Source organism: Amblyomma americanum, chromosome 8 (assembly GCF_052857255.1).
Source record: "Amblyomma americanum isolate KBUSLIRL-KWMA chromosome 8, ASM5285725v1, whole genome shotgun sequence".
Classification (NCBI taxonomy): domain Eukaryota; kingdom Metazoa; phylum Arthropoda; class Arachnida; order Ixodida; family Ixodidae; genus Amblyomma; species Amblyomma americanum.
This window is the reverse complement of record NC_135504.1, coordinates 7,187,366-7,208,538: the sequence shown is the minus strand read 5'-3', so window position 1 is coordinate 7,208,538 and position 21,173 is coordinate 7,187,366. Positions and strand designations below refer to the sequence as shown.

General features: G+C 45.8%; 1 protein-coding gene across 1 annotated transcript; it reads left to right on the top strand.

Annotated features, from left to right (window-relative positions):
• Positions 1–2,852: 2,852 nt before the first annotated feature.
• Positions 2,853–19,377, top strand: LOC144101684 (uncharacterized). Its single transcript, XM_077634818.1, has 9 exons — positions 2,853–2,875; positions 6,978–7,238; positions 9,081–9,303; positions 9,647–9,797; positions 11,043–11,155; positions 12,168–12,318; positions 13,865–14,038; positions 16,183–16,308; positions 18,968–19,377. Exons 3-9 carry the CDS (start codon positions 9,140–9,142, stop codon positions 19,175–19,177), a joined length of 1,089 nt encoding a protein of 362 aa, XP_077490944.1. The 5' UTR covers positions 2,853–2,875; positions 6,978–7,238; positions 9,081–9,139; the 3' UTR covers positions 19,178–19,377.
• The last annotated feature ends 1,796 nt before the right edge of the window (positions 19,378–21,173 follow it).

The window sequence follows — 21,173 nt, the reverse complement described above, 5'->3', positions numbered from 1 at the left end:
GATTCATCAGCGTGAAAACGGGCCATAGAGCTACTGGATAGCAATAGAAAGCAATTTGTTGTGTGATACACCTGGTGTCCGTTCAAAATCCTGGTGTAAATGTCGCCCCTTTCCATCCTATTTTGCTGCGGAGTAAGCTTTTTACGTACGCTACTGGAGCAGTCGAGAAAGGATTAGGTGGTGTGAAAAATGCAAATGACTCGGTATATCATTAAGAATCGCAGGTAGCAAGGCTATAGCTAAGACAATGACTGCCAGATGCAAGGGAGCAACTGTAACGTGTTGACGGAGGGAAGGGCCCATGAGGGCTCGTAGAGAGCTGCGTTTTGCTGTGCGATCTGCAGAAAATGTCTGACTTTGTTCTTTTTTCCTTATTTGTGCAACTTCCTATTGTTTCAATTATTTGTTTCTTCATTTTTATGGTGTTTTTTTTATACACTGTGTCATTACATAGAGACTATGCACAAATCTGCTGTTCCTTTTGCTGGTCGTCGCTCTACAAGCCCGTCTGTGGCTTTGGCCCGTCCGTAGTTCATAACTGTATCTGCAAACAATAACAATAAATACTATTATAATTAAGTTATGATAGTATATAATGCAACAGTATTTAAAACGAACTTTTGCTGCCCTCTTCTTAATCTAGTGTCGAACACTACTGTCCATTTTTGCTACAGGAACGAAACAAGCTTGTAATTTTATTTACACGGATCAACACATCGCACAGTTCTGCGGCCTTCAGTAGCCAAATGCCGCGCGCCTTTTCTAGGCCAGCGCCACGAAGCTGTTGATTTCAGAGGCTACTGTTCCGGTCCGCTACTGTGGCTACGTGGGGGTGACAAACAGAAGGGCGCATGATAGCCTTAGATACTTTTGTGTCACTAAACCCAACCAAACCCAGACCAACACAACACAACACAGCGCAACACAGCGCAACACAACACAACACAGCACACAACTGTTTATCAATACTAGCCGCGCCGTATCCACCACCCCAGGGCACATTAATTGTGCACCGTTTATTTCACTGCCTACATGAGACGCAGCAGCCGCAACAGTCAGCCAACATTCAATTGCAGAGGTGCACTGAAACCCTACGGTTTTTTACAAGGTTTGGTTTGGTTTGGTTTATGAGGATTTAACGTCCTAAAGCGACTCAGACTATGAGAGACGCCGTAGTGAAGGGCTCCGGAAATTTCGACCACATGGGGTTCTTTAACGTGCACTGACATCGCACAGTACACGGGCCTCTAGAATTTCGCCTCCATCGAAATTCGACCGCCGCGGCCGGGATCGAACCCGCGTCTTTCGGGCCAGCAGCCGAGCACCATAACCACTCAGCCACCGCGGCGGCTGGTTTTATACAAGGGTCTTGCAGGTAGCTTCACCTCAAGATATGGGTGCACGAATACAAAATAGAGTGATGGGCTTCGTAACACTCTCCGCACTCGCGGAGAGCCATTGATAATTAGCTCTCTCTGAGTGTCCGTCATATCGCCGCTCATCGAGGATAAGCTGGCCACTTAGTTCCCATGCAGGCGAACCATGATACCGGAAAAAGTGGTGCTCCTGCGCCCGGTGCCTGCGATGCCCTTGGGGCAGCCGCCACTGCCGCCCGTGGCACCGCGGCTATTGGTGGCACAGACGGGAGCGACCTACGCTAACTCTATGACGATGACGGACGGGATGAACACCGAGGGCAGTGAGTGTGGCCCTCATACAGAATAGCTGCATATCGGTCGAGTTGGTATTATGTCTGCCTGACGAAAGCGCACCAAAGGATGAACACGCTAGAAGGAAAGAGTTAGCTAGCGTTTTGCACTGTGCTCCGGCCTTTGGCTAACTTTCATTAGGCACTGACGCGGCACTAATGTGCGTGGTAGGAAGCAGCAGGAAATTTGAAAGGTGGTTCAGTAAGATTGCTGTTGTTACTGGCTATTTAGTAATAAAATAACAATGGAAGGAAAAGGTGTTGACAGCCGCGGCATCTGCCATTGAAACCTGAAGCACCTGAGCTGCGGCTAGCAGGAGAAAAAAGGACGCGGAAAGGACAGGGAGAGAGAAAGAAAGGGGAGGGAGCGACAGTAAGCAACGATAGAGGTAGGAAGGCAATATACACTGTGTACAAATACAGAAAATGGAAATATCACTGCGATTGGCCTGATCGGGATTTTCGTGTTCGGTGGATCTCAAAGATGCTGTAGACAAATGACACTTCGAAAAGTTTTCTTCCTGGGGTGTACCCAGTCGTCTACTCTTAGAATGGGCACTAACGTGCCCTCTGTTGAACACTGTACAGAACTAACGAGCAGGCCAGGCAGCTCGAGCCTCTTGGTTCACTTTCCAGCACCCGGGATTTGGTGGGACGATTTGCTGAGCCTTGGTCTAACTACATTACGCATTTCTGTGTTCATGCAGAGATGACGCTGTGCACCTCTTTTCGATATACGAACCACCAGCGGCAATGCACGGTCGTCGCCGGTGTAATGGTCTCTTAGTGGCTTCGTAGAGGGTTGAATGCGGCTGTTGGATTACGCCTTCAGGAAAGCGATACCGGTAGCGTTGAGGCGCTTCTGCATTTTAGGGAAAAGCCCGAAACTTGGTGGCGTGCACTGCGGGCCGTGAGATGCGCGAAGGAAAGCATTAATTCTCGGCATTCTTTGACTAGTGTTCCTCGTTTATAAAAAATATTGTTTTTCATTCTGAGATAGTCATCGGGAAGACGTCAGCCTGGCTATGTAGGGCTTAGTGAAGTAGGTTTAACAAAAAAAAAGTTTTCTGATAATGCAGGAAATCGTGTTTTCATCTCTTGGAAACATGCTTTAGCTTTCAATACTTTTTACCTTTTTTTTCTAGCAACAAAGACTGAGCTGTTCGCGTAAGTATAATACGACCTAGACTGTTCAGGCGTCTGGCTCGTCAAGTGTCTGGTTTTAGTCAGTGTTAGTTGAAGCTTGTCGATCACTGAAACATGCGTATAATAAGCGATGGAGACCTCTACAGTATGTATGCTAGGAGCGGGTGAGGATGCCAACGCATCCCACAGCTTCGCTATTTTTTGGCGGCCCCTATTGTTATCTGGATCTGAATACTTTAAAAAGAAGAATGAGGACCAAGTACTGTTTTTCTGTATTTACCAATCACCGTATTAAAATAAGAAAAGTTACTTTCCCTGAGAAACTGACCTTTCATAAGCTATAAAAGGTCAGAAATGTAACGACAGACGTGTATCGTCATCGTCACTCCTTTTCGCACGCAAAGTGCGGTGACATAAAAGCAAATTCAGCGTGGCGGACCACTGAAGTTACAGGCTACGCTGTCATTTAGTGCAGACCTGGAGCACTGATAACGGAGTCCTTTTCAGTTTTGACGTCCTAAATTCGAATGGAGTCACACACACATAAAGATGCTCTTTTGAAATCTCACATTTTCAGCAAAACACTCACCCCTTCTGCTTTCTAACAAACACCAACATGGCCAGAAAGAGCTGAGGAATCAATTTTTGTTCAGAAAAGAAATTGAATGTTGTCCACATGATCACCTTGAAACGATGTGGCACAACGTGTTGGATTTGGCCCGTATATATTGTAAATACTTTGCTTTGTCTTCCCCTGCATCGGTGCATGCGGTTCACGACGCAGGGCACACGACAACATGAGCTTCACTGTGTTCAGTCTCCTTGCCACACTCTTGTTCATCGTCCTGGGAATCTCGGTGGTCGTCGTCCTGTCGAGTGGTACGCGCCGGTACTTATTTTCAAATACGGCAATCCCATGTGTGAGTTTAGTAGGGTGGACTACAATATGGTAGTAACTTCTGATAGGCAACAAGGAGACAGTGACACAAATTCCTACTGAAAGTTTCCACACGAGGACTTCGATAATTCCATGCGTCTCCATATGAACTTTCATGGAGTCTGTATGGAGCATATGCATTCGGTACGGACTGTGTGGAGTCACGTATGGGAACTTACGACCTCCATATGACAGAATGTACGGTGTATTGAAATCGAATAGAAATTATGTTGAATGCTTATGGACACCGTGCAGACCAGATGTGAATTTCCATATATTTTTCATATCTTATGGACTCTATATTCCCATAATTCCATACGACCGGCTCATATGGAACGTTTCAGTGGGAAAACTTCAACACAAAGCAGCAACTGGAACAAAATGAATCATGGCAAACAGACACAAGAGAATGGTTATATCAAGGGCCACGATTAAGGCGCTGGAAAAATATATTTAGAGAAGGCAGTAACACAGTGATTTTTTAGCTTGTCCCATTCAGCAATAGTCCTGGGAAAGAACGAATATTTGAAGCATTTATTGCGTGTGGAATAAAGGGTTATTGCTAGGGCGTGTTTTTGTCGGCTAGTGTACCGTCCAGAAAAAAAAATTATTTGCGAAACGTGTACTTTATGATGACCTTTGATTAAGTGAAATAAAAATGTTAGGCCCAACGCTTCGCTCCTGACGCTAAATCAGCATCGCTGGTTCTTTCGTAACGTGTTTGCATCGCTCTGCACCTCGCTCACAGCGTATAGAAGCTGGGGAACCTCGATACAGTGTTCAAAGGAACTCTATATCAAGGCGCCCTAATAGAGGCACGAGGAATACTAAAGAGCATCTTTAGTCACTAATGAAGATACTAATCAGTCCGAAGTTTTCACTCAGCGCGGATGAGGCTAGAGGGAAACTAGCGGTAAAAATGTCTTAGGAAAATCCCCCCAGATGGAGCAGGTTTGTAATAAGGGAACTGGCATCTACCCAAGTGCAGCCATACAGCTGCAAAGAAAAACTATGCATTTTTCACAGAAACTCCGTAGTTAAAGAAGAATTCTTCCTGTTCTGGGGTTGGAACCCGGGACCACCGCTTCACAGGAGCCCTCGTTCTACCGTAACTGAGCAAACCGGGACGGCTACCATAAGGTAGGGCGACCACGAATTGACCAATTACTTGAAGCGGGAACGGCATTGGTCAAATGTTTTAGGGCAAAACTTCAATCGATCAGCTCTCACCCTATCGTATGCTAGCCGTTCCAGTTAGATTAGTTCGTAAAGAGAGTTCTACGCTGAAGGGGTGGTCGTGGGTTCGAACCCAGGACCAGGACGAATTTTTCTTGAGATACGAAGCTTGCGTGGAAGCTGGATAGCTTTGCTTTGTAGCCACATGATTGCGCTAGGGTGGATGACAATGCGTAATAGCTCCCTTATTAGCGGTAAAAATGTGTCCTACTCGGGAACGCTTAGGTTCAATTCATTCAGTGCATGCTATTGATCACAACGGTTTATTTGCAAGTGATGGCCCACTGGTATGAGCAGGGTCGGGGACCATAAGTGGGAAAAAGGGCATAGAGAGTTGTAGGAGGGTTGTTGAAGGGAGGAGGGCGGCGCCAAGGTGCAACACACACGAGTTCCTCCGGGTTTTTTACGTCATGTAGAGGATGTTCTATTAGTCAAGGAAGGCGAGGAGCACCTATGGGGCTCAGTTAAACTAACTTCACCAAACCGTGAAACCACACCATAATGTTGGTGAACTGGCATCATCGTCTTTCCCTACAAGTCCACTAATAAGGCCTCTTCCAAAAGTTCGCGATTTGCGGATTGACGGTGAAGCATGCGCAATGAAAGGCTTTTAGTTAGTGTGGAGCTAAAAAAGCCGCAGTCAGTTTCCCAAACAATCTCCGCTATCTCGGAGCCTGCAAAGTGCTTTCTTTCGTAATGCTTCGACGTGTACTTGGTTTTGCTATTTATGTAACGACTACTCACTAGTTACGTTTCCTCTTGTTTGAAATGTAAACGCATGTACCTCAGTTGATATTTTGACGCTGAGGAGAAATTTAGGAAGCTAGGGCGTGCTCGGAGGGAAGCAGATGGCGTATGAACTGTGAAACAGACTTCGCAAAAAAAACGAAAGAAAACTAAACGTACCCACCTGATGTGAAAAGCGGCCCCAAAACCAATCGTAGCAGACGTGGGGGCCGTTTTTATTCTCTAGTCCTCGCCTTTTTCGGCACGTTTGATTTTCTGTAAATTAGCGATGGCTCGTGTCTCCCCCAGTAAAATGATCTGAACGAGAATATCGAAATTGGAGTTTTGTTTTAAGATTTATAGCTTCAGTACATTTTAATTTTTTGAGCAATACATGCACACTCAGAATAATTGAAGTTCCCATATATATATATATATATATATATATATATATATATATATATATATATATATATATATATATATATATATATATATATATATATATATATATATATATATATATATATATATATATATATATATATATATATATATATTCGTTACCGCGTTTAATGAGAGGCTACTTTTTCGTGAAAACGGCTTCTGGTTTCTGGGGGTTTAACGTCCCAAAGCAACTCAGGCTATGAGAGACACCGTAGTGAAGGGCTCCGGAAATTCGGCCACCTGGGGTTCTTTCACGTGCACTGACATCGCTCAGTACGCGGCTCTCTAGCATTTCGCCTCCATCGAAATGTGACCGCCGCGGCCGGAATCGAACCCGCGTCTTACGGGTCAGCAGCCGAGCGCCATAACCACTGAGCCACCACGGGGGCTACTTTATCTGAAAATGCTCCTTTCATAAGTTGGAAACATAAACGGTGATGTAACAACTCAAACCTCTTTTCTGAATCAAACTTCGTCCACGCAATAGCAGTATTTTGTGGGCATACCACACGTGCTAGGCTACAGCGCATTTCACTACGAAACTCAACATCAGGTCATGAAAAAATTTTGAAAACGTTTTTTTTTTTCAACAATAACTGCGTATTTTGCTGCCAAACAAACATCATTGTCGTCGGAAAAACATAGAAACAATTTTTACTTTCGACAAAACTTAGTAAGTTGTCCGCATTGTCCCCGTCAATGGCGCAAAGGTTCACAACACGTGCGAATGCCAATTACAATTACTACTAAAGATTTTAACGGGTCACGCGGTCGCAGGAAGCGCTAATGAGCAAGAGTCGACCGAAGAAGCCAATGACGGAACGATAGTGACCTCTCCCCAGCGTCCCGACGATGTTGTAACACGTCCCACCTCTGTCACGGCACCGAGGCCGCCATTGCCGTGACCACTTCCGCCACCAGAACCGGAACAGGAACCACAGCCGGAACCGGAGCCAGAGCCGGAGCCGCAGCCTCCTGTTACGCCTCAGACACCGACCCCTCCAGCACCGACCTCTCCGGCACCGACCCATCCTAAGGGTACGCTGTTAAATGCGCTATTATCGCATGCCGATAGCAGAACGTAATCTGCGTTCAACATTAAGGCGCTAACGAGTGCCAGTGATAAAACCAGAGGTGAACAGCCCCTGAGTTCAAAGAGCCTTCCTGTGGCCTACGGCCTGTGCTTTATTCCCCATCAGCTGTCCATGGCATGGTATCAGCAAATACAGGACTAGCTAGTTCATGAAAACCAGGAAGCAAAAAGTACTCTACTGGCAACTGTGACTATTTGGTTCGCTTATTTTGATTTCAGCGACAGCGGCAGTGACAGCAGACATTTAAGGGCTTTGATTGCAGCTTATGTCGAATGAATGGTAACACCATTCTTTCTCATTGCTTGATAGACTACGAGACGGCACACTTTACCGCCCGCAAAACTGCTAGCCCGTAGCCAGGGTGTAGCGCAACGCCAGTCGACTAAACAGTTAACTACTTTACTTGGCTGATAGGACACAAACACGTGCTAACTCAAGGCGAACTGCTGACCTTGTTGGTTGTAAGTACATGCTTAAATTCCATGCAGGGCACACAAAATACACGGACGGGAAGAAACACACTACGAAGCAGGGTTTTGTGTTCTGTTTCTTCCCGTCCGTGTGTTTTGTTGGCGCTGTGGGTAATTGAAGCCTTCCAACTGTTCTCTTTAATAAGGTAGTAGTGACTCACTGGCGTCCACCCAAGGGTAGCCCTACGGCTACAAAGGATAACTATACAGCTTTATCAGAAACTTCACAATTGAAGAAAAATTTGTCCTTGTCCGGGGTTCGAACCCGGGACCACCGCTTCATTGGATCTATCGCTCTACCAACTGAGCTAACGGTGACGACAAACTTATGGTAGGACGAGAGTGAATTGATCAATAACGCGAAGCGGGGACAGCGTTGGTCAAATGTTTAGGGGAATCCCCCTAGGTGGAGCAGATTTGTAATAAAGGAGTAATTACTCGTTGGCATCCACCCAAGCGCAGCCATACGGTTACAAAGGAAAGCTGTACAGCTTTGTCTCTAGATGGAGCTAAATTCCATAGGGTTCAGTAAGAGTGCAGGACTAGCGAGAGCCTTCGTGCAACTGAGAGCGACCGGCGTCGTATGTTTTCTAAAATGCTTCAGCTGTGCTAGTAAGCGTTCTTGAGGTCATTCGAAAATGTAGAAGAGAAAACGGGCTACCTATCGTCACTCTATCGCTCTTGTCAGTTCCGGCTTCCATTTTCATTTACTGTCAGATTTGAAAACTCCTGCAACGAATCTCATTGGCGCATTTTCGGCGGCCATCACCTAGCAAGCCCAAAAAACCCCCAAGATTGCCGCTAGTAGACGCCAGCTTTCCTAGTAACGCTTGGCTTGACAAAATTAACAAGTTTCGTCCTTCCTAGCACAGGAAGCCTCATTACAGTCCTCACTCTTCCGCCTATTTTGTGTACATTAGTTATAATCACCCGGATCAAGCAAGCCGGCAGGAAAATAGTGATGACGAACTGATTAATAGGCGCAAGAGCAGCTTAGCGAAAGAGCGCCCTCTCGCCTATCTGATTTACACGCGGCGAGAGCAGAGACTCCAGTGTCGAAGCATTTCATCTCAGAGAAGCTAAAAAGCAGGCCAAGGGAAAGTTTGCACTCGTTGTAAAATTTCTCGGTAGACAGTGGCCCTAGAGATCGAACCCCGTACTTGAATTAGCAGATTAATAGACCACAACTGCGGTCGATGCTTGCAAAAAAAAAAAACTTCGGGCGAACAGCGAGGAGATTTAGAGATTTTTGGTGATGCCATTGATACAACTGCGCTCTTGGAGTGTTGTCTGTGACCTTAAGGTTGTGACTGCAGGACTGGGCCCTGAGACACTGCTCTGCACATACGGCCGAAAGACGACATTCAGGGCTGTTATGGCGGAGGACGGTCTGTGCGACTACGCCATCTATGACTCGCTTTACGCTGACGATATGAACAAGCTGAGTGGCAGCGCCCGACTCGAACCGGAAGTCGATGCCTTCTTGAGCGCTGCCAACGACTACAAAAGAACTACGTTGGGAGTGGGGTTCGCGTTTCAGTGAGTATGCTTCCTGACATTAATTGGGAACAAGAATGGCGCAGTGCCCTTCCACATATTTTTGCTTTCACTTAAGAAACTATAACAGAGGTAAATTTGAGGACATTAGCTGGTTCTATGCAGTGCTCCTAATAAGTCCTACAAGGGTAGTTCGTCGCGAATAACTGGACGGCTATACTATCCCGTTTACCGCTCCAAAATTTACTCCAGAAAGCTCTGGAACGGTTTCGGGCGCTTCATTATTAACAACACATCCAGTGCCATCTAGATTTATTTTAAAATTCGTTGAACTGAGCCGTTCTACAGCCTTATCGACCACTGCGTCATGCCTGTATTTCTGCAGGCACTTGAAGGAGGTTGAAAAGGATCTGCAGGAGACAAGTCCTAGCCCGCTGAAAGCATTCTGGGAGCGCGACGTCTTCCACGCAGGAATAATCGACACTCCTGCCGAAGTACTCGGTCAGAAAATGAAGCAGGCCATCCTCACATTGAAGGCACGTCTCAGTATCTCTGGACCACAAAAACCTAGGCGTTTCCTTTCGGACAATATCGCGAAAACATTAGCTTTCAAATCTTATTGTCCATTCGTTTACATTCACGAAAAGATTTCCACCCTAGATTTAGGACGTAAAATCGCAGCTTGTGCGATAAGCATAGGGTCTGCGGCTGGAATGGCTGGAGTTGTCATCCGGCCATGTTCTGGAGCGCTTGCAGTTCTCCTTATTTAGTGGTCTTTAACATAACAAGGTACATGCCTTGCATTCAGCTGACCCAAAATCCCATACATCATGGGGAGAGCAATGCCTATGTGAGCTGTGCACTGCTTATATAAACGGAAGCGATGATGCAAGATGATACCTTCCTACCATTAGGGGACGTGTTGCGCGTATTATCTTTTGAACAAGAAACTCGATTCGCCGTGCAAACGTGGTTTGTGAGTAGCGAAAGCACGTCTGTGGAGTCAGAAAGTTGTACCGTAAGTAAAATCACCGTAATTGAAGACGTGCCTAAAAGTACTTCCCTGGGAAAACCTCTGAATACGGAAGTACGTAAAACAAGAGACCCGGCAAGAACTGGACGGTTATTTACAACAGAAATCTGACCGCTTCTGATGTCATCGTTTCTCAAAATATCAGATGCGGTTAGGCCTTCAAATACAGGGTATTGTGTCAGTCGCTAACGCTTATTTCTAGTACATTCTTGACGCACTGGTATAGATAGACTTTTGACTGTGGCTGGCAAAGGCAATGGCACACTCATTCCAATGCATTAGAAATCCTAGAATAGAGGGACCCTATCGGTTAGGGGGAAAATATTATAACAGGGTGTAATGAGCATGGACAGCAACAACGTTGTGTTACCGCCCTGCGCTGAGCACTAGCGCCCCGGTATTCCTTTATCCCCCTAAACTATATTATCCCCCTATTCTAAATATCGCTATTAGTCATTGTGGGTATGTTGTGCTCGTATGGTGGGGTGAAGGACAGTGCGTACTGTGTGATGCGCCACGGTTCTATTCAGCGCACAATGAGCTGTCATCATTCTGACCGTGGCTGCACGTTTATTCTCTTTAAATCTATTCTTTTAATTTTTTTGCCCTAAGCAATCAGCGGATATTTGTGCCTTTCATTACATGTTCCGCCCATATCCGTTACTGTTTCTCTGTTTCCGCTAGAATTTGTCCAACTTAGCATATCTGAATGGTGTTATAACATTGAGCTGTGGTTGCTTCTTCACAGATAATTGACGGCCTTCTAAACAGCCAGAGGGCGCTGGGTCACCGGGCGCTTAGTGTTCTTGCCGGACCAAATCCAGAGCAAGACTGGAGTGTCTTCCTGGCTGAGCGGTTCAAGTTAGTTACAAGCATTACGTCCTTCACCGTGCCGACACTGAAAAGTTTGGTATAAAACGTCGCCCCACGCAACAACTATTACGCAGAGCGTGGTGTATGTTTACAGGAAATACACGGGACAGCGCACAGAGGGCGTTGACAGGCCAGTTAGCAGAGTATGTACCTGCATCTTTTTAGTTTCCGTTGATGGGTTGGGTCTCTTCGGCAACGTAGGGCTACTAAAATGCCAAGTTTTTCTCATAGTTTCAACTTACAACACAATCTTGACGGCGTCCTTTTTACGAATTTTAAGAGATCATTTATCTGCCTGTAGGCTGGTCATAGGGCTAATCAGCGTGAGGTAGTACGTTTCTGCCTTTCGACTGTTAGTAATATCAATCCCCAGCAAGGGCCAACATCTGTGCCTTCGATCCTCTAAGCTACCGCTGGGCCTAAGATTCTTTGGCCATCAGCTGCGGATCCCGTGCTGGTCGGAGTATCAAATACCGGGGCCTGCAGCTGCACTGCCATGGAGGCGAAGGTGCAAAAAAATACGCAAGTCCGTTGTGCGATGTACATTAAAGCACATTAAAGCATATCAGCTGGCTGAAATAGGTCCTTTCGCTATGGGGTCTCTCAAATTTAGGCTACGGGCAGCTCTAGGGCGTTACCTCCTACGCACCAGAGCATGAAATCTCATGCCTTATTTATCACGTGATTGCATATCGTACCTTGCCATACCATACCATCCCATACAATACCATTCTGTACCCTACCATACCATACCGTGCCGCGTCGTACTGTGCCTTACCATACCATACCGTACCGCACCGTGCCGAGCCGTGCTGTACCGTGCCATACCATACCGTACCATATCATACTGCGCCGCGCCGTACCGTACCTTACCATCCCGTACCGCACCGTGCAGAGCCGTGCCGTACCGTACCATACCATACCATACCGTCGTACCATACCATACCATACCAAGGCCATACAATATAATATAGTTTTATTCTGTGTCATCACGACCCAGGGAGGCTCGCTTCACGCCGGACCTGGTCATAATGATCGGCCACTACAGGTTCGGTGACAACACCCTCAAGAACTGCGCAGTCATGCCTCCTACGCGGCACCCAGACGTCGAGTTACCGGATGACATCTTCAATGAATATTGCTTCGACCTGGTGAGGTGGTGAAACAAAATGACGAACGAATCCGGTCCGCCGTGCCTGAAATATGGTCACTGGGTGTCCAGCGTTGCCGTTGAATGTGACGACTTCAGGGCCATTTTGGAGTTTGGTTCTTTTATTTGCAGCCAGAACAAAATTTCCGGTAGATTATTGATGAAACACCGAAGCCGAAGTTGTAAATACGAAAGCTTTGTTTCCATACCCGATGTCTATATACGGCGTCTTTGTGACCCGAAATAGCGCCTGCCGATTGAGCAACGGGCGGACTACCCGGAACGGCAGCGCTGTCATTCAGGCATCGTAGCGAGAAATACAGCCTGGAGATCTTTGTGGCGTTAATTGTAGAACGTGTCTGAAAGTGAAAACTCTTGGCTGCCATGTCACAGAACGTGATGGGGTGCAGCAAATAGTGAAAAACTATTCACCGTGGGTGTTGAGCTGCCTTCTTGGGAATTGTCCCAATGGCTTCTCACCACAGCTTGCGAGGTGCACCGCTATGTGATAAGGAGATATATTAATGACTCATTTAGACTAAAAAAATGGCGCCTCGGAAGCTGTTGCTTTTGCAACAGAATGGAACAAGGAAAGAATTGAGGTCGTTACTCCACATGTTTTGAAGGCAGACATGAGGGCTACCCCGCCTAGTTGGCCACGGTCTAAGCTAGTTTGCGCATGTACAGCAGACAATGGAGCAGACGAGGCCGCTGGGAACAACTTTATTATTGGCTGCGTCATCGGCTAAAGACTTCCAGTGGCCATTGCGAAAATCATTAAGCTGGGATAGCGAGGGCCTCTCCATGCCGTAGCATCTGTCCAGGGGATGATTATAATGTTTACAAAACATTTACAAACCAATGTCTAGAAACGCAGCAAGTCGCTGGTTTGTCATTCCTTGCAGATGTGTTTCGAAAAGTTCACCATGCTAGACGTCTGAGGCTGGATGTTCTGTGATCAGCCGCAGTCATGATGAACTTTTTTACTGACTCAGAAACTGTATTCATACTGGCTGCTTTCAGAGGTGCTGCTTTAATACAGATAATGTCAATGTACTTCAGTGTTACGTGCGAGCAATTTGCTCCTTCATTGTTTCACGCACATGTACAAGGGCGAGCGAAGTACTGTAGTCTACTCCTTAAAGCGCATAGCTGGGCTCTGAATGTCTCATCTGTGTAACGCTAGAAGGGGGGTATTGAAAGGACCTCTCCGTTTGAATGAAATAGTTGTACGGTTGTCGCTGCACAACGCTAGTGACAGCTATTTGCGGGGACCAATATGATATTGTTTATTCATCTTTATTTGTTGTATTTTCTGGTAGAGTGCGCGTGACGTCACTATGCTGTCACTCGTGACGTCGCTGCGTTCAGCGATCAGCGGGCGTACTGACCTCCCTAGCTCTCCCTTCTCCTCTGCTTTCCTCCTCGCGCTCCTGCGTGTTACGCCAACAACAAGGAACCTAAGAAATGCGCCGTTAACAGCTGTCGCTGTAAAATAATTGCTGCCGCCCACCGGGCCAACTAGCGCCCTCTGGTTGATCTCGCAGTCTGTCGGTGGGTTCGCTCTTCGTGAACTCCACACGAGGAACGTTTCGAGCCGTGGGTTCCTCTCGGTCACCATGAAGGGGCGCTGGACCGAGCCTGAACAGGGACAGCGGACGGACTTCTTCGCACGGTGCAAGCACAACCCCGACGCTGAGTCATTTGGCAGCTACACCGAAGTGAGGAAGAGTTTAGGTTTGCAAGTGTGGAGACTAATTTTTTTGTCAGCTCTTCCTTAACCCTTTGCGCCACTGTGTCCACGATTATGCACATTTTTTACAATTTTTGTTTCGAAGCGTCTTGGAAGTGTTTTCCCAAAGTCTTTGATGGCGGCTACATTTGAAATCCTCGCTGAACGGAACGATAGGAAATTTTCGTGTCTAGATAAGCGGATTGCTTTTCATAGAAAAAAAAAATGTGGAAGTCGCGAAGTTTTATAGCGCGTCTAGGAATTGCTGTTTGGTGCTGTAACTCTATTATTTTCAGCGCGGTAGATTGTTTCGCTAGAGGACAGTTTAGCTAAGCTTTCTTGAGGAAACAGTTCCTGATGATCAAAGAAAAAAAAGAGCATAATCACGTTTCTTTAAAGCATAGGTTTGAATTTAGCTGAACGTGAAAGCGTCTAGCGTGAGTGAATATTATTACTTTGGAGCTAATCATATTATTTTTGGAGAATAGGCGGTTCAAAATATGCTCACAGAATATTTCAGATTTTACTCAATTGTAGGACAAAATGCTCGTTTGAAATTATTGAGAATGACGCGCAAGATACTAGCCAACATGCACTGTGGAATTATGTTCTTGGCAAAAGGATTTACTATGACCGAATCGCTTCACCCGTCGAGTATGAGTTTCTTAGTCGGACGGTGCATATGCCGCTACGTTTAGGGTTTGGATAACGTGACGCATAGAAATACTGTGATATAAGATGTGCTTAGTTGTTTAGAATTGTTCTAACATTTACGCTTGTCTGCCAGGGACTCGGAGTGGCAGCGAGTGAACGAGCTGCTTTATAATGCAACTGTTGCATGCCTTACGGGAGCTTAATCCTATCTGTGACGTCAAAGCCGCCATTGAGCGGCTTAAAGAGATACCAAGCCTACACTCAAGCGGAAGTCTACTTGCAACTACTTACCACACGCAGGAGAGTTCTCGCAGCCATCCTTATTTATTAATGTTTTGCCCATCATTAACAAAAAAGAAAACAACCGTAGAAGAACTCAGCGTCTTTACCGCTTTCAGCCGATGGCTTGGTTTATAGTGGGCCACCAGGCAGCTTACAGGCACAAGGGGGACTATTAGCACTACAAAAATGTTTGGAGGAACTATCACTCGTGCCAACGTTTCAACGTGATTCCAATGCGCTTCTGCCCTCCAGCAGCGTGGTGTTGCACTCTGAACCAGCACCTAGTATGCCACGCCCTTAGGTTGTTAGTGGCTCGGGCATGTAGTGTCACTCGCGCCTTTCATACGATGTTCAGAATGGGAAGAATATATGTAAATGCAATCGCGCCCGGCTCCTCTAATTCATGTTCAATGCCAGGTTCATCTTTAGCCTTAACTATCGTCTAGTGTCTTTGTACCAATGGAATGACCTTTTAGGACTTCATGAACCTCCACTCAATAATATGGTCATGAACCTCTGAGTCACATTCAATATTTAGAGGGAAAGCTTCGAATTCCTGTAGCTATTTTAAAGCCTTTCGTATGCCGCTCTGAGCACTAATTTAGAACGTCTTTTCCGGCAGGAAACATAAAAAATTAAAAGAAAATTAAAAGCATCAACGTCTTGGTAATATACAGTATTCCTTCGCCAGCTCTAGCTGTTGTGACCTAAGCTACTGGCACAAGCAGACTTCTAACACAATTTCTGAAGCTTGGCGGGCAAAAAAAAAAAACATCGTAATACACAAGTTCAAATTGATAGCGATGATGACGACTGTGTTAATATAGCTAGAGGGCATCTTAACCTAACAACGCCTTGACTAATGTGTTTGACCAGCAGGTTATGGGGTCAATGACTCAGTCTCCCGAGCGTTTAAACCAGGAGGAGATCATCTCTGCATAGGAAACCTTGCAAACATGGAAAGGCGGGAAAATTCTAGAAATACTGCCATTTCCAGTCTAATGAGTTGCCTGATTTTGGTTATGACTCTTTCATTGCGCCCCGTCGCGGAGGAAGTTTGAATCTTTCCACGTGACGTTCCCCATGAGTTAACTCCGGTGACATATGCATAATGGATTGTTAGTCTGTGAGTTTTTATATAGAACAACACCTCTGTACTTATCGTATTGAAGTTACCACTTTATTTCGGCTTCTCAGGTGTGCAGGCACAGTCGCTACGTGGCTAACCTCAAGTATGTGCCCGAGCACTACGCTATGCTGACGAGCCTCGACACCAGGGCTCGCGTTTTCACTTACGACAACGAGCGAGGAATAAGTGCCAAGGTATGTCGTGATGAGAACGCGTTTACCTAAACGCGGTGGACCGAATGATTTTTTGTGGAGGATTTGCCGTCCTTCAAGTGCGCCTTTCACATGGCTGCGTTCTCCCAACTGTACCGTGCCATGCCTTTAAGCAGTGCCGCCCAGCGTCAAATACGAGAAATTTTAATAGAATGAAGATACAGTGCATGTGAAACCTGAGTTCCATCGTTTATGTTGCTCGAAAAATTGATGCAGCGTTTCTTAATGTGAAAGGTAGCGATTGTATAATCAGTGTTCAGAATAGATTTACGCCGCAATGCTTTTTGCATACCGAGAGTTATCCAGAAAGGAAAACAGTAGCGCCGAAAAAACACAGACACAGTAGAAGAACGACGTAGGACGAGCGCTAATTTCATCTGACTTCATTGCTTGAAAAGCGAGCAAATATACAGAAAAATCTTGGTATGCGCAGACAGCAATCTGACGTGCGCTCATCAAAACCGTTCAAGATATACAATCTCAGCTTTAGCAAGGTTCACAGAGGTATCGCTGACACACTCTTTTCCTTTTTTTCTGTTATGGTACGCCTCTAAAACCTCTCGTGCCCTACTATCACCGCTCCTGCCCAGAATCTCACGGAATTCATGACCGGTTGCGCCGGCTGTGCGTTAGCTTTCAGGTTCGATTTTGAGAGCCTTAGAGCCAATATCTCCGGTAATGGGCGTTCGGGGTCTAGTTGGTCCATTGTCAGAGTAAAGGAATAGGTAGGCAGGACAGGGCGCTTTCTGCTTTTTAAACGCTGTGAGACGATCCGGCAGGTGCGACCTTAAGTTGAAGTACTGCACCGTTCATGGGAGGAATTACCCGTTCCCTTCTGGTGCATGTTCTGCGGTTCGTTAGGCATCAAGGAAGTTTCTAACCCCTTGAATAATAGAGAAAGAGCACCTTCAAAGCTTCAGACTTGCACGGATCCTACAGGACTCACAGCACTGCTTAGAAGCATGCAACGTGGGCCGTTAACTCTTGATAAAGGCTGTACATGGGGAGGCCACTAAAAGCCAGGACTTTGTTAATGCGTTGCGTTTGAATTGTTATGAAGGTGGGACGATAGATGGGCGAGATTATTTGAAAGCAAGCTATGTCAAAATATTTTCTGTTTTTACTAAACAAGTGCCGTGTGCTGTTGAGGATATTCTCAAGGGATATTTGCGCGCAGGGAAAAAATGTGCATGATCAAGCGGTATTCTGAGGGAAACACGTCAGCCACGAAGTGGTATTCGAAGTGGTATTTATTAAATATGTTGGGGAGTTGTAACTATCAGACGCTTGTGGGCATGTGTGCATGCATGTCCTGAACTCCGTGCGCCAGCAACCCAGAAAAGGCCATACATGACACAATAAAGACTATACACAGCGAGAATTTTCAGAATACTAAAATGTTTACGTAGCCGACGCTATGCTGTGCGACTTGTGCATGACCTGAGATGTTTGTCCGGGTACATAATGACACTGACCAAAACTGTGGGCACTCCTTATTCTTGTCTTGCTGTCTGACGAACCGTAGCTGAAGAAATGTCAACCGACTCATGCCACTGACCGCGCCTTGAGCGAGTCTGGGGGATTCACCTGTGTCAGTTTGGTGCGTTGAGTTCTAGAGCTAACCGATGTTCGTCGCTCTACTGACCTCTCCCATTCGGTTGTTTTTCTGCGTATAAGAGTCATTTTTTTTAATGGTGCCCTCTTTGTTCATATAGAGCTGTAATTCGTCACTCCAGACAATATTCAATACTCTAATTGTACATAAATATGCATATTTAAATTCATGTTCTTGAGGTTTTATATCTTTGGATTTAATAAGAAATGGTGCCCTTGTTCACAACTACTGAATTTTGGCATAGTGCCTACTATATAATTTGGGATCATCTCAGTTGCTACCTTATTCTGAAGCTCATCTCAGAATTGCGCTTAGAAGCTATTGATTAAAAGTGAGAACCATGTAGATGATTGACTTCATCTACATGTTGGTTGTTTATTCAACCTCCGTTTTATGGGATTAACTTTCTTATTTTTGTTCTCCTGCCTGCATTGCAATACTTACACACAATTGTTAACTTTAAACGTTTTTGCATTTATTTTTGCAGTGATTCTGTTCGCTGCACAGTAACCTTGGGACATTTGTCTGTATAACCGTTGGTTTCTGAATACTTCTGAAAATAATTTTATTTTTTTCTTTACTCATTCATGCACGTGCCTAGATGATTTTTATACGGGGTACATTTGTATGAACTGAGGAAAGAAGTGGGAGCGCAGTTGCAACACCAATATAAAAATAAAGCATGAAGTGGTAGCATAAGATTGTCAGGACAATAATCAAGCTGTAATTTAGAAAAGCCAGCAGCGTGACAGCGACAAAGAAATTAGTAACTGTGGCAAATGTGATGTTTTCGTGCCAATGGGAAAAGTTTTAAGGTTTTGAGACTTGTATTTCTAAATTGGCTTTGGAATTTAGTTTTTCTTGATGGACATAATTCATGGCAGACAGTGGGCAGTAAGAAGAGGTTGTTATGACATATATGAGGTTTTTTGTGCTTATGGCAGCACTTCTTTGATTTTTCTTAAAGCACGAATAGAACACTCGTATAATTGCGCCGAGTGATTCCTCCTTTCCCTTTATACGCAGCTTTGCAGGGTGAAAAGCGAGGAGCTGGACGTGAATTACGGCATCGCCGCCTTCGACGTGGACTATGACGATTACTCGAACATGTGCGGGTCCATCAACAAGTTTGGGAGACACAGCCGCCTCAAGACTCTGAGGAGGATTGTAGACTACTACAGGAGGCTCACGAGCAGCGATTTCGCAGAGCCATCGTGCATGGCGGTTGTTCCTTAAGGGCGCTGGGGGACGCATTCCAGAAAAGCAACAAAATATTCGCTATGTCTTTAGTCGCTGTAGTAAAAAGGAAGCGACGGCAAGAATGAAATTCAAGGAAGTGACCATTCGCGGCATCTATTATCTCGTCCTTGTGTTCGATTCGGTCTTCTTATGGGCGCGAACATCCCGAGATTGGAGTTACATGTTCCATCGGAAGAGGACGCCACCAAAATGACTATTGAAATAGAACAAACGGACTTTAGCAGATGCTTACATATGAAATATGAACATGGTATTAGTTTTTTTGCCCGTGATGTGATAATCACTACGACCACGTGCAATAAAGACGGCGTAGTGAACATTCTTTTGCGGTTCGTGTTTGTTTACTTCACTTACCTATACGGGCGTGTAGGGTAGTCAGCCTGGCTTTAGGCGCGGTTTATTTCTCTGCCTTTATTGAATTCTATTTCAGCAACTCACTCAAGGTAATCCCACGACAAAAAAATATGTTGACCGGGATCCTAACGCGACCTGCGAACGTTACAAACGCGTACAATTTTGTGCAAAATATTAGTAGGAAACCACGCGATGGTCCTGAACAGTTTGACTCTGCTGTGAGGTTTCCGCAATGTTATCGTTACTTCAAAGTTTGGGGAAGAAGGGGCAGCTATTTTAGGGAATAAGTGTATCAGAGAAGTTTTCCACTTCATTCAATATTCTGCATTGGAACTCACGCAGGTAGCTTAGCTCGTAGGCTGACTGCCAGGAGAGGCGGTGGTCCCGGGTTATATCGCTGAGCCCGGATGAAGGCTTTTACAACACCGACGATTCTGAGGAAGCTGCACAGTTTTCCTTTGTAGCTGTATTGCTCCGCTCCGGTGGATGCTAATGAGAGAGGGAGAACAAGTTTTCTTTTGGTCAGAAATTATGGTAGCGCATGGGTGGAGTCCTTAGTCCAGGGCCACTGCGGCTGTTCTGGTGATCTTGGCGGGCCAATCAGCTTTGGTCGGTCAATTTCACTCATGAATGAACAGTTGCAAGTGTGTGCCTGTGGTGCAGTTTACGTTTTCTATGTCTCCTGTCCTGTCTGATTTTCGCAGTCCTATCTTTTATTGCAATCAGCTTTCGCTGCTCTTCTCGGCTTTCGTTGGACAGTGCTGCCTCCCACTGCTACGTTGTACCATTCTTCATTTTGGGAGCTGCTGAAAAGTGTAATTGTCTCCACAGAACCAACTGTTCTCTATTGAGCCGCGTGGGAGGTTCTGCGTATCGCATGCGGGTTCCCTAGAGACATCCCAGGGTAGTGTGATGCCTTTAATTGGTAATGACTCTGTGACTTAATGGTTAAAATGACATAGAGCTGCCCCTTAGCTTATATCTATGTGGTTTGGTTACAGTACAGTGCAGGTGTGCCTCCTTTGGTTAGCTTCATTGTGTAAATAAGGTCGAGCTAAGGTGAGCCACCGAAGGTTCCGGTACGGTCAAACCCGAGTCCTCTCTCTGTCACTTTCGCAGTCGTACTCATACATAGCCTCGATCTTGTGCCCATGCTCGGTTTAGTTCCGACGTCCGTCAGCTTCACGTTCGGCATCCTGCACGGCTGGGTCTTATCTTTATTTACGGTTTCACTCATGGTCATGTGGACGAGCATCTTCTTTCTGCTGCTGCTGCTTGTAATCTATAGTGATCAGATGGTAAAACTAGAATGACATCACCGCAAGCTCGCAGCCGCACTCGCCGGCTTTGCCTCGCACATCTGCTCACTATGACGTCATACCAACTGCTGCGCTTTCCGGGTCATTGGCACTGCGGTGTGGCGTCGTGCACACCAGGCTGGCTACGTCATGCCAGCTGCGTTATGGCTCCGACTGTGCATGCGTGAGGAACGAGCAGAGAAGGCCGCTTAAGCAGTAAGAAATAGAGCTGTCGTTGTAAACAAATATTTTCAACAATTAGGTTAACGGATATTGGTTTTAGAATAGTCACTGATTGGGTTAAAAGCTTCCATAAAACT

Excerpts from the sequence above, each read along its gene's own strand:
- LOC144101684 (XM_077634818.1), top strand. The coding sequence starts at position 9,140 with ATGGCGGAGGACGGTCTGTGCGACTACGCCATCTATGACTCGCTTTAC. Across the intron at positions 12,319-13,864 it reads ATGAATATTGCTTCGACCTG|TCTGTCGGTGGGTTCGCTCT; the intron begins GTGAGGTGGTGA and ends TTGATCTCGCAG. Across the intron at positions 14,039-16,182 it reads CATTTGGCAGCTACACCGAA|GTGTGCAGGCACAGTCGCTA; the intron begins GTGAGGAAGAGT and ends TCGGCTTCTCAG.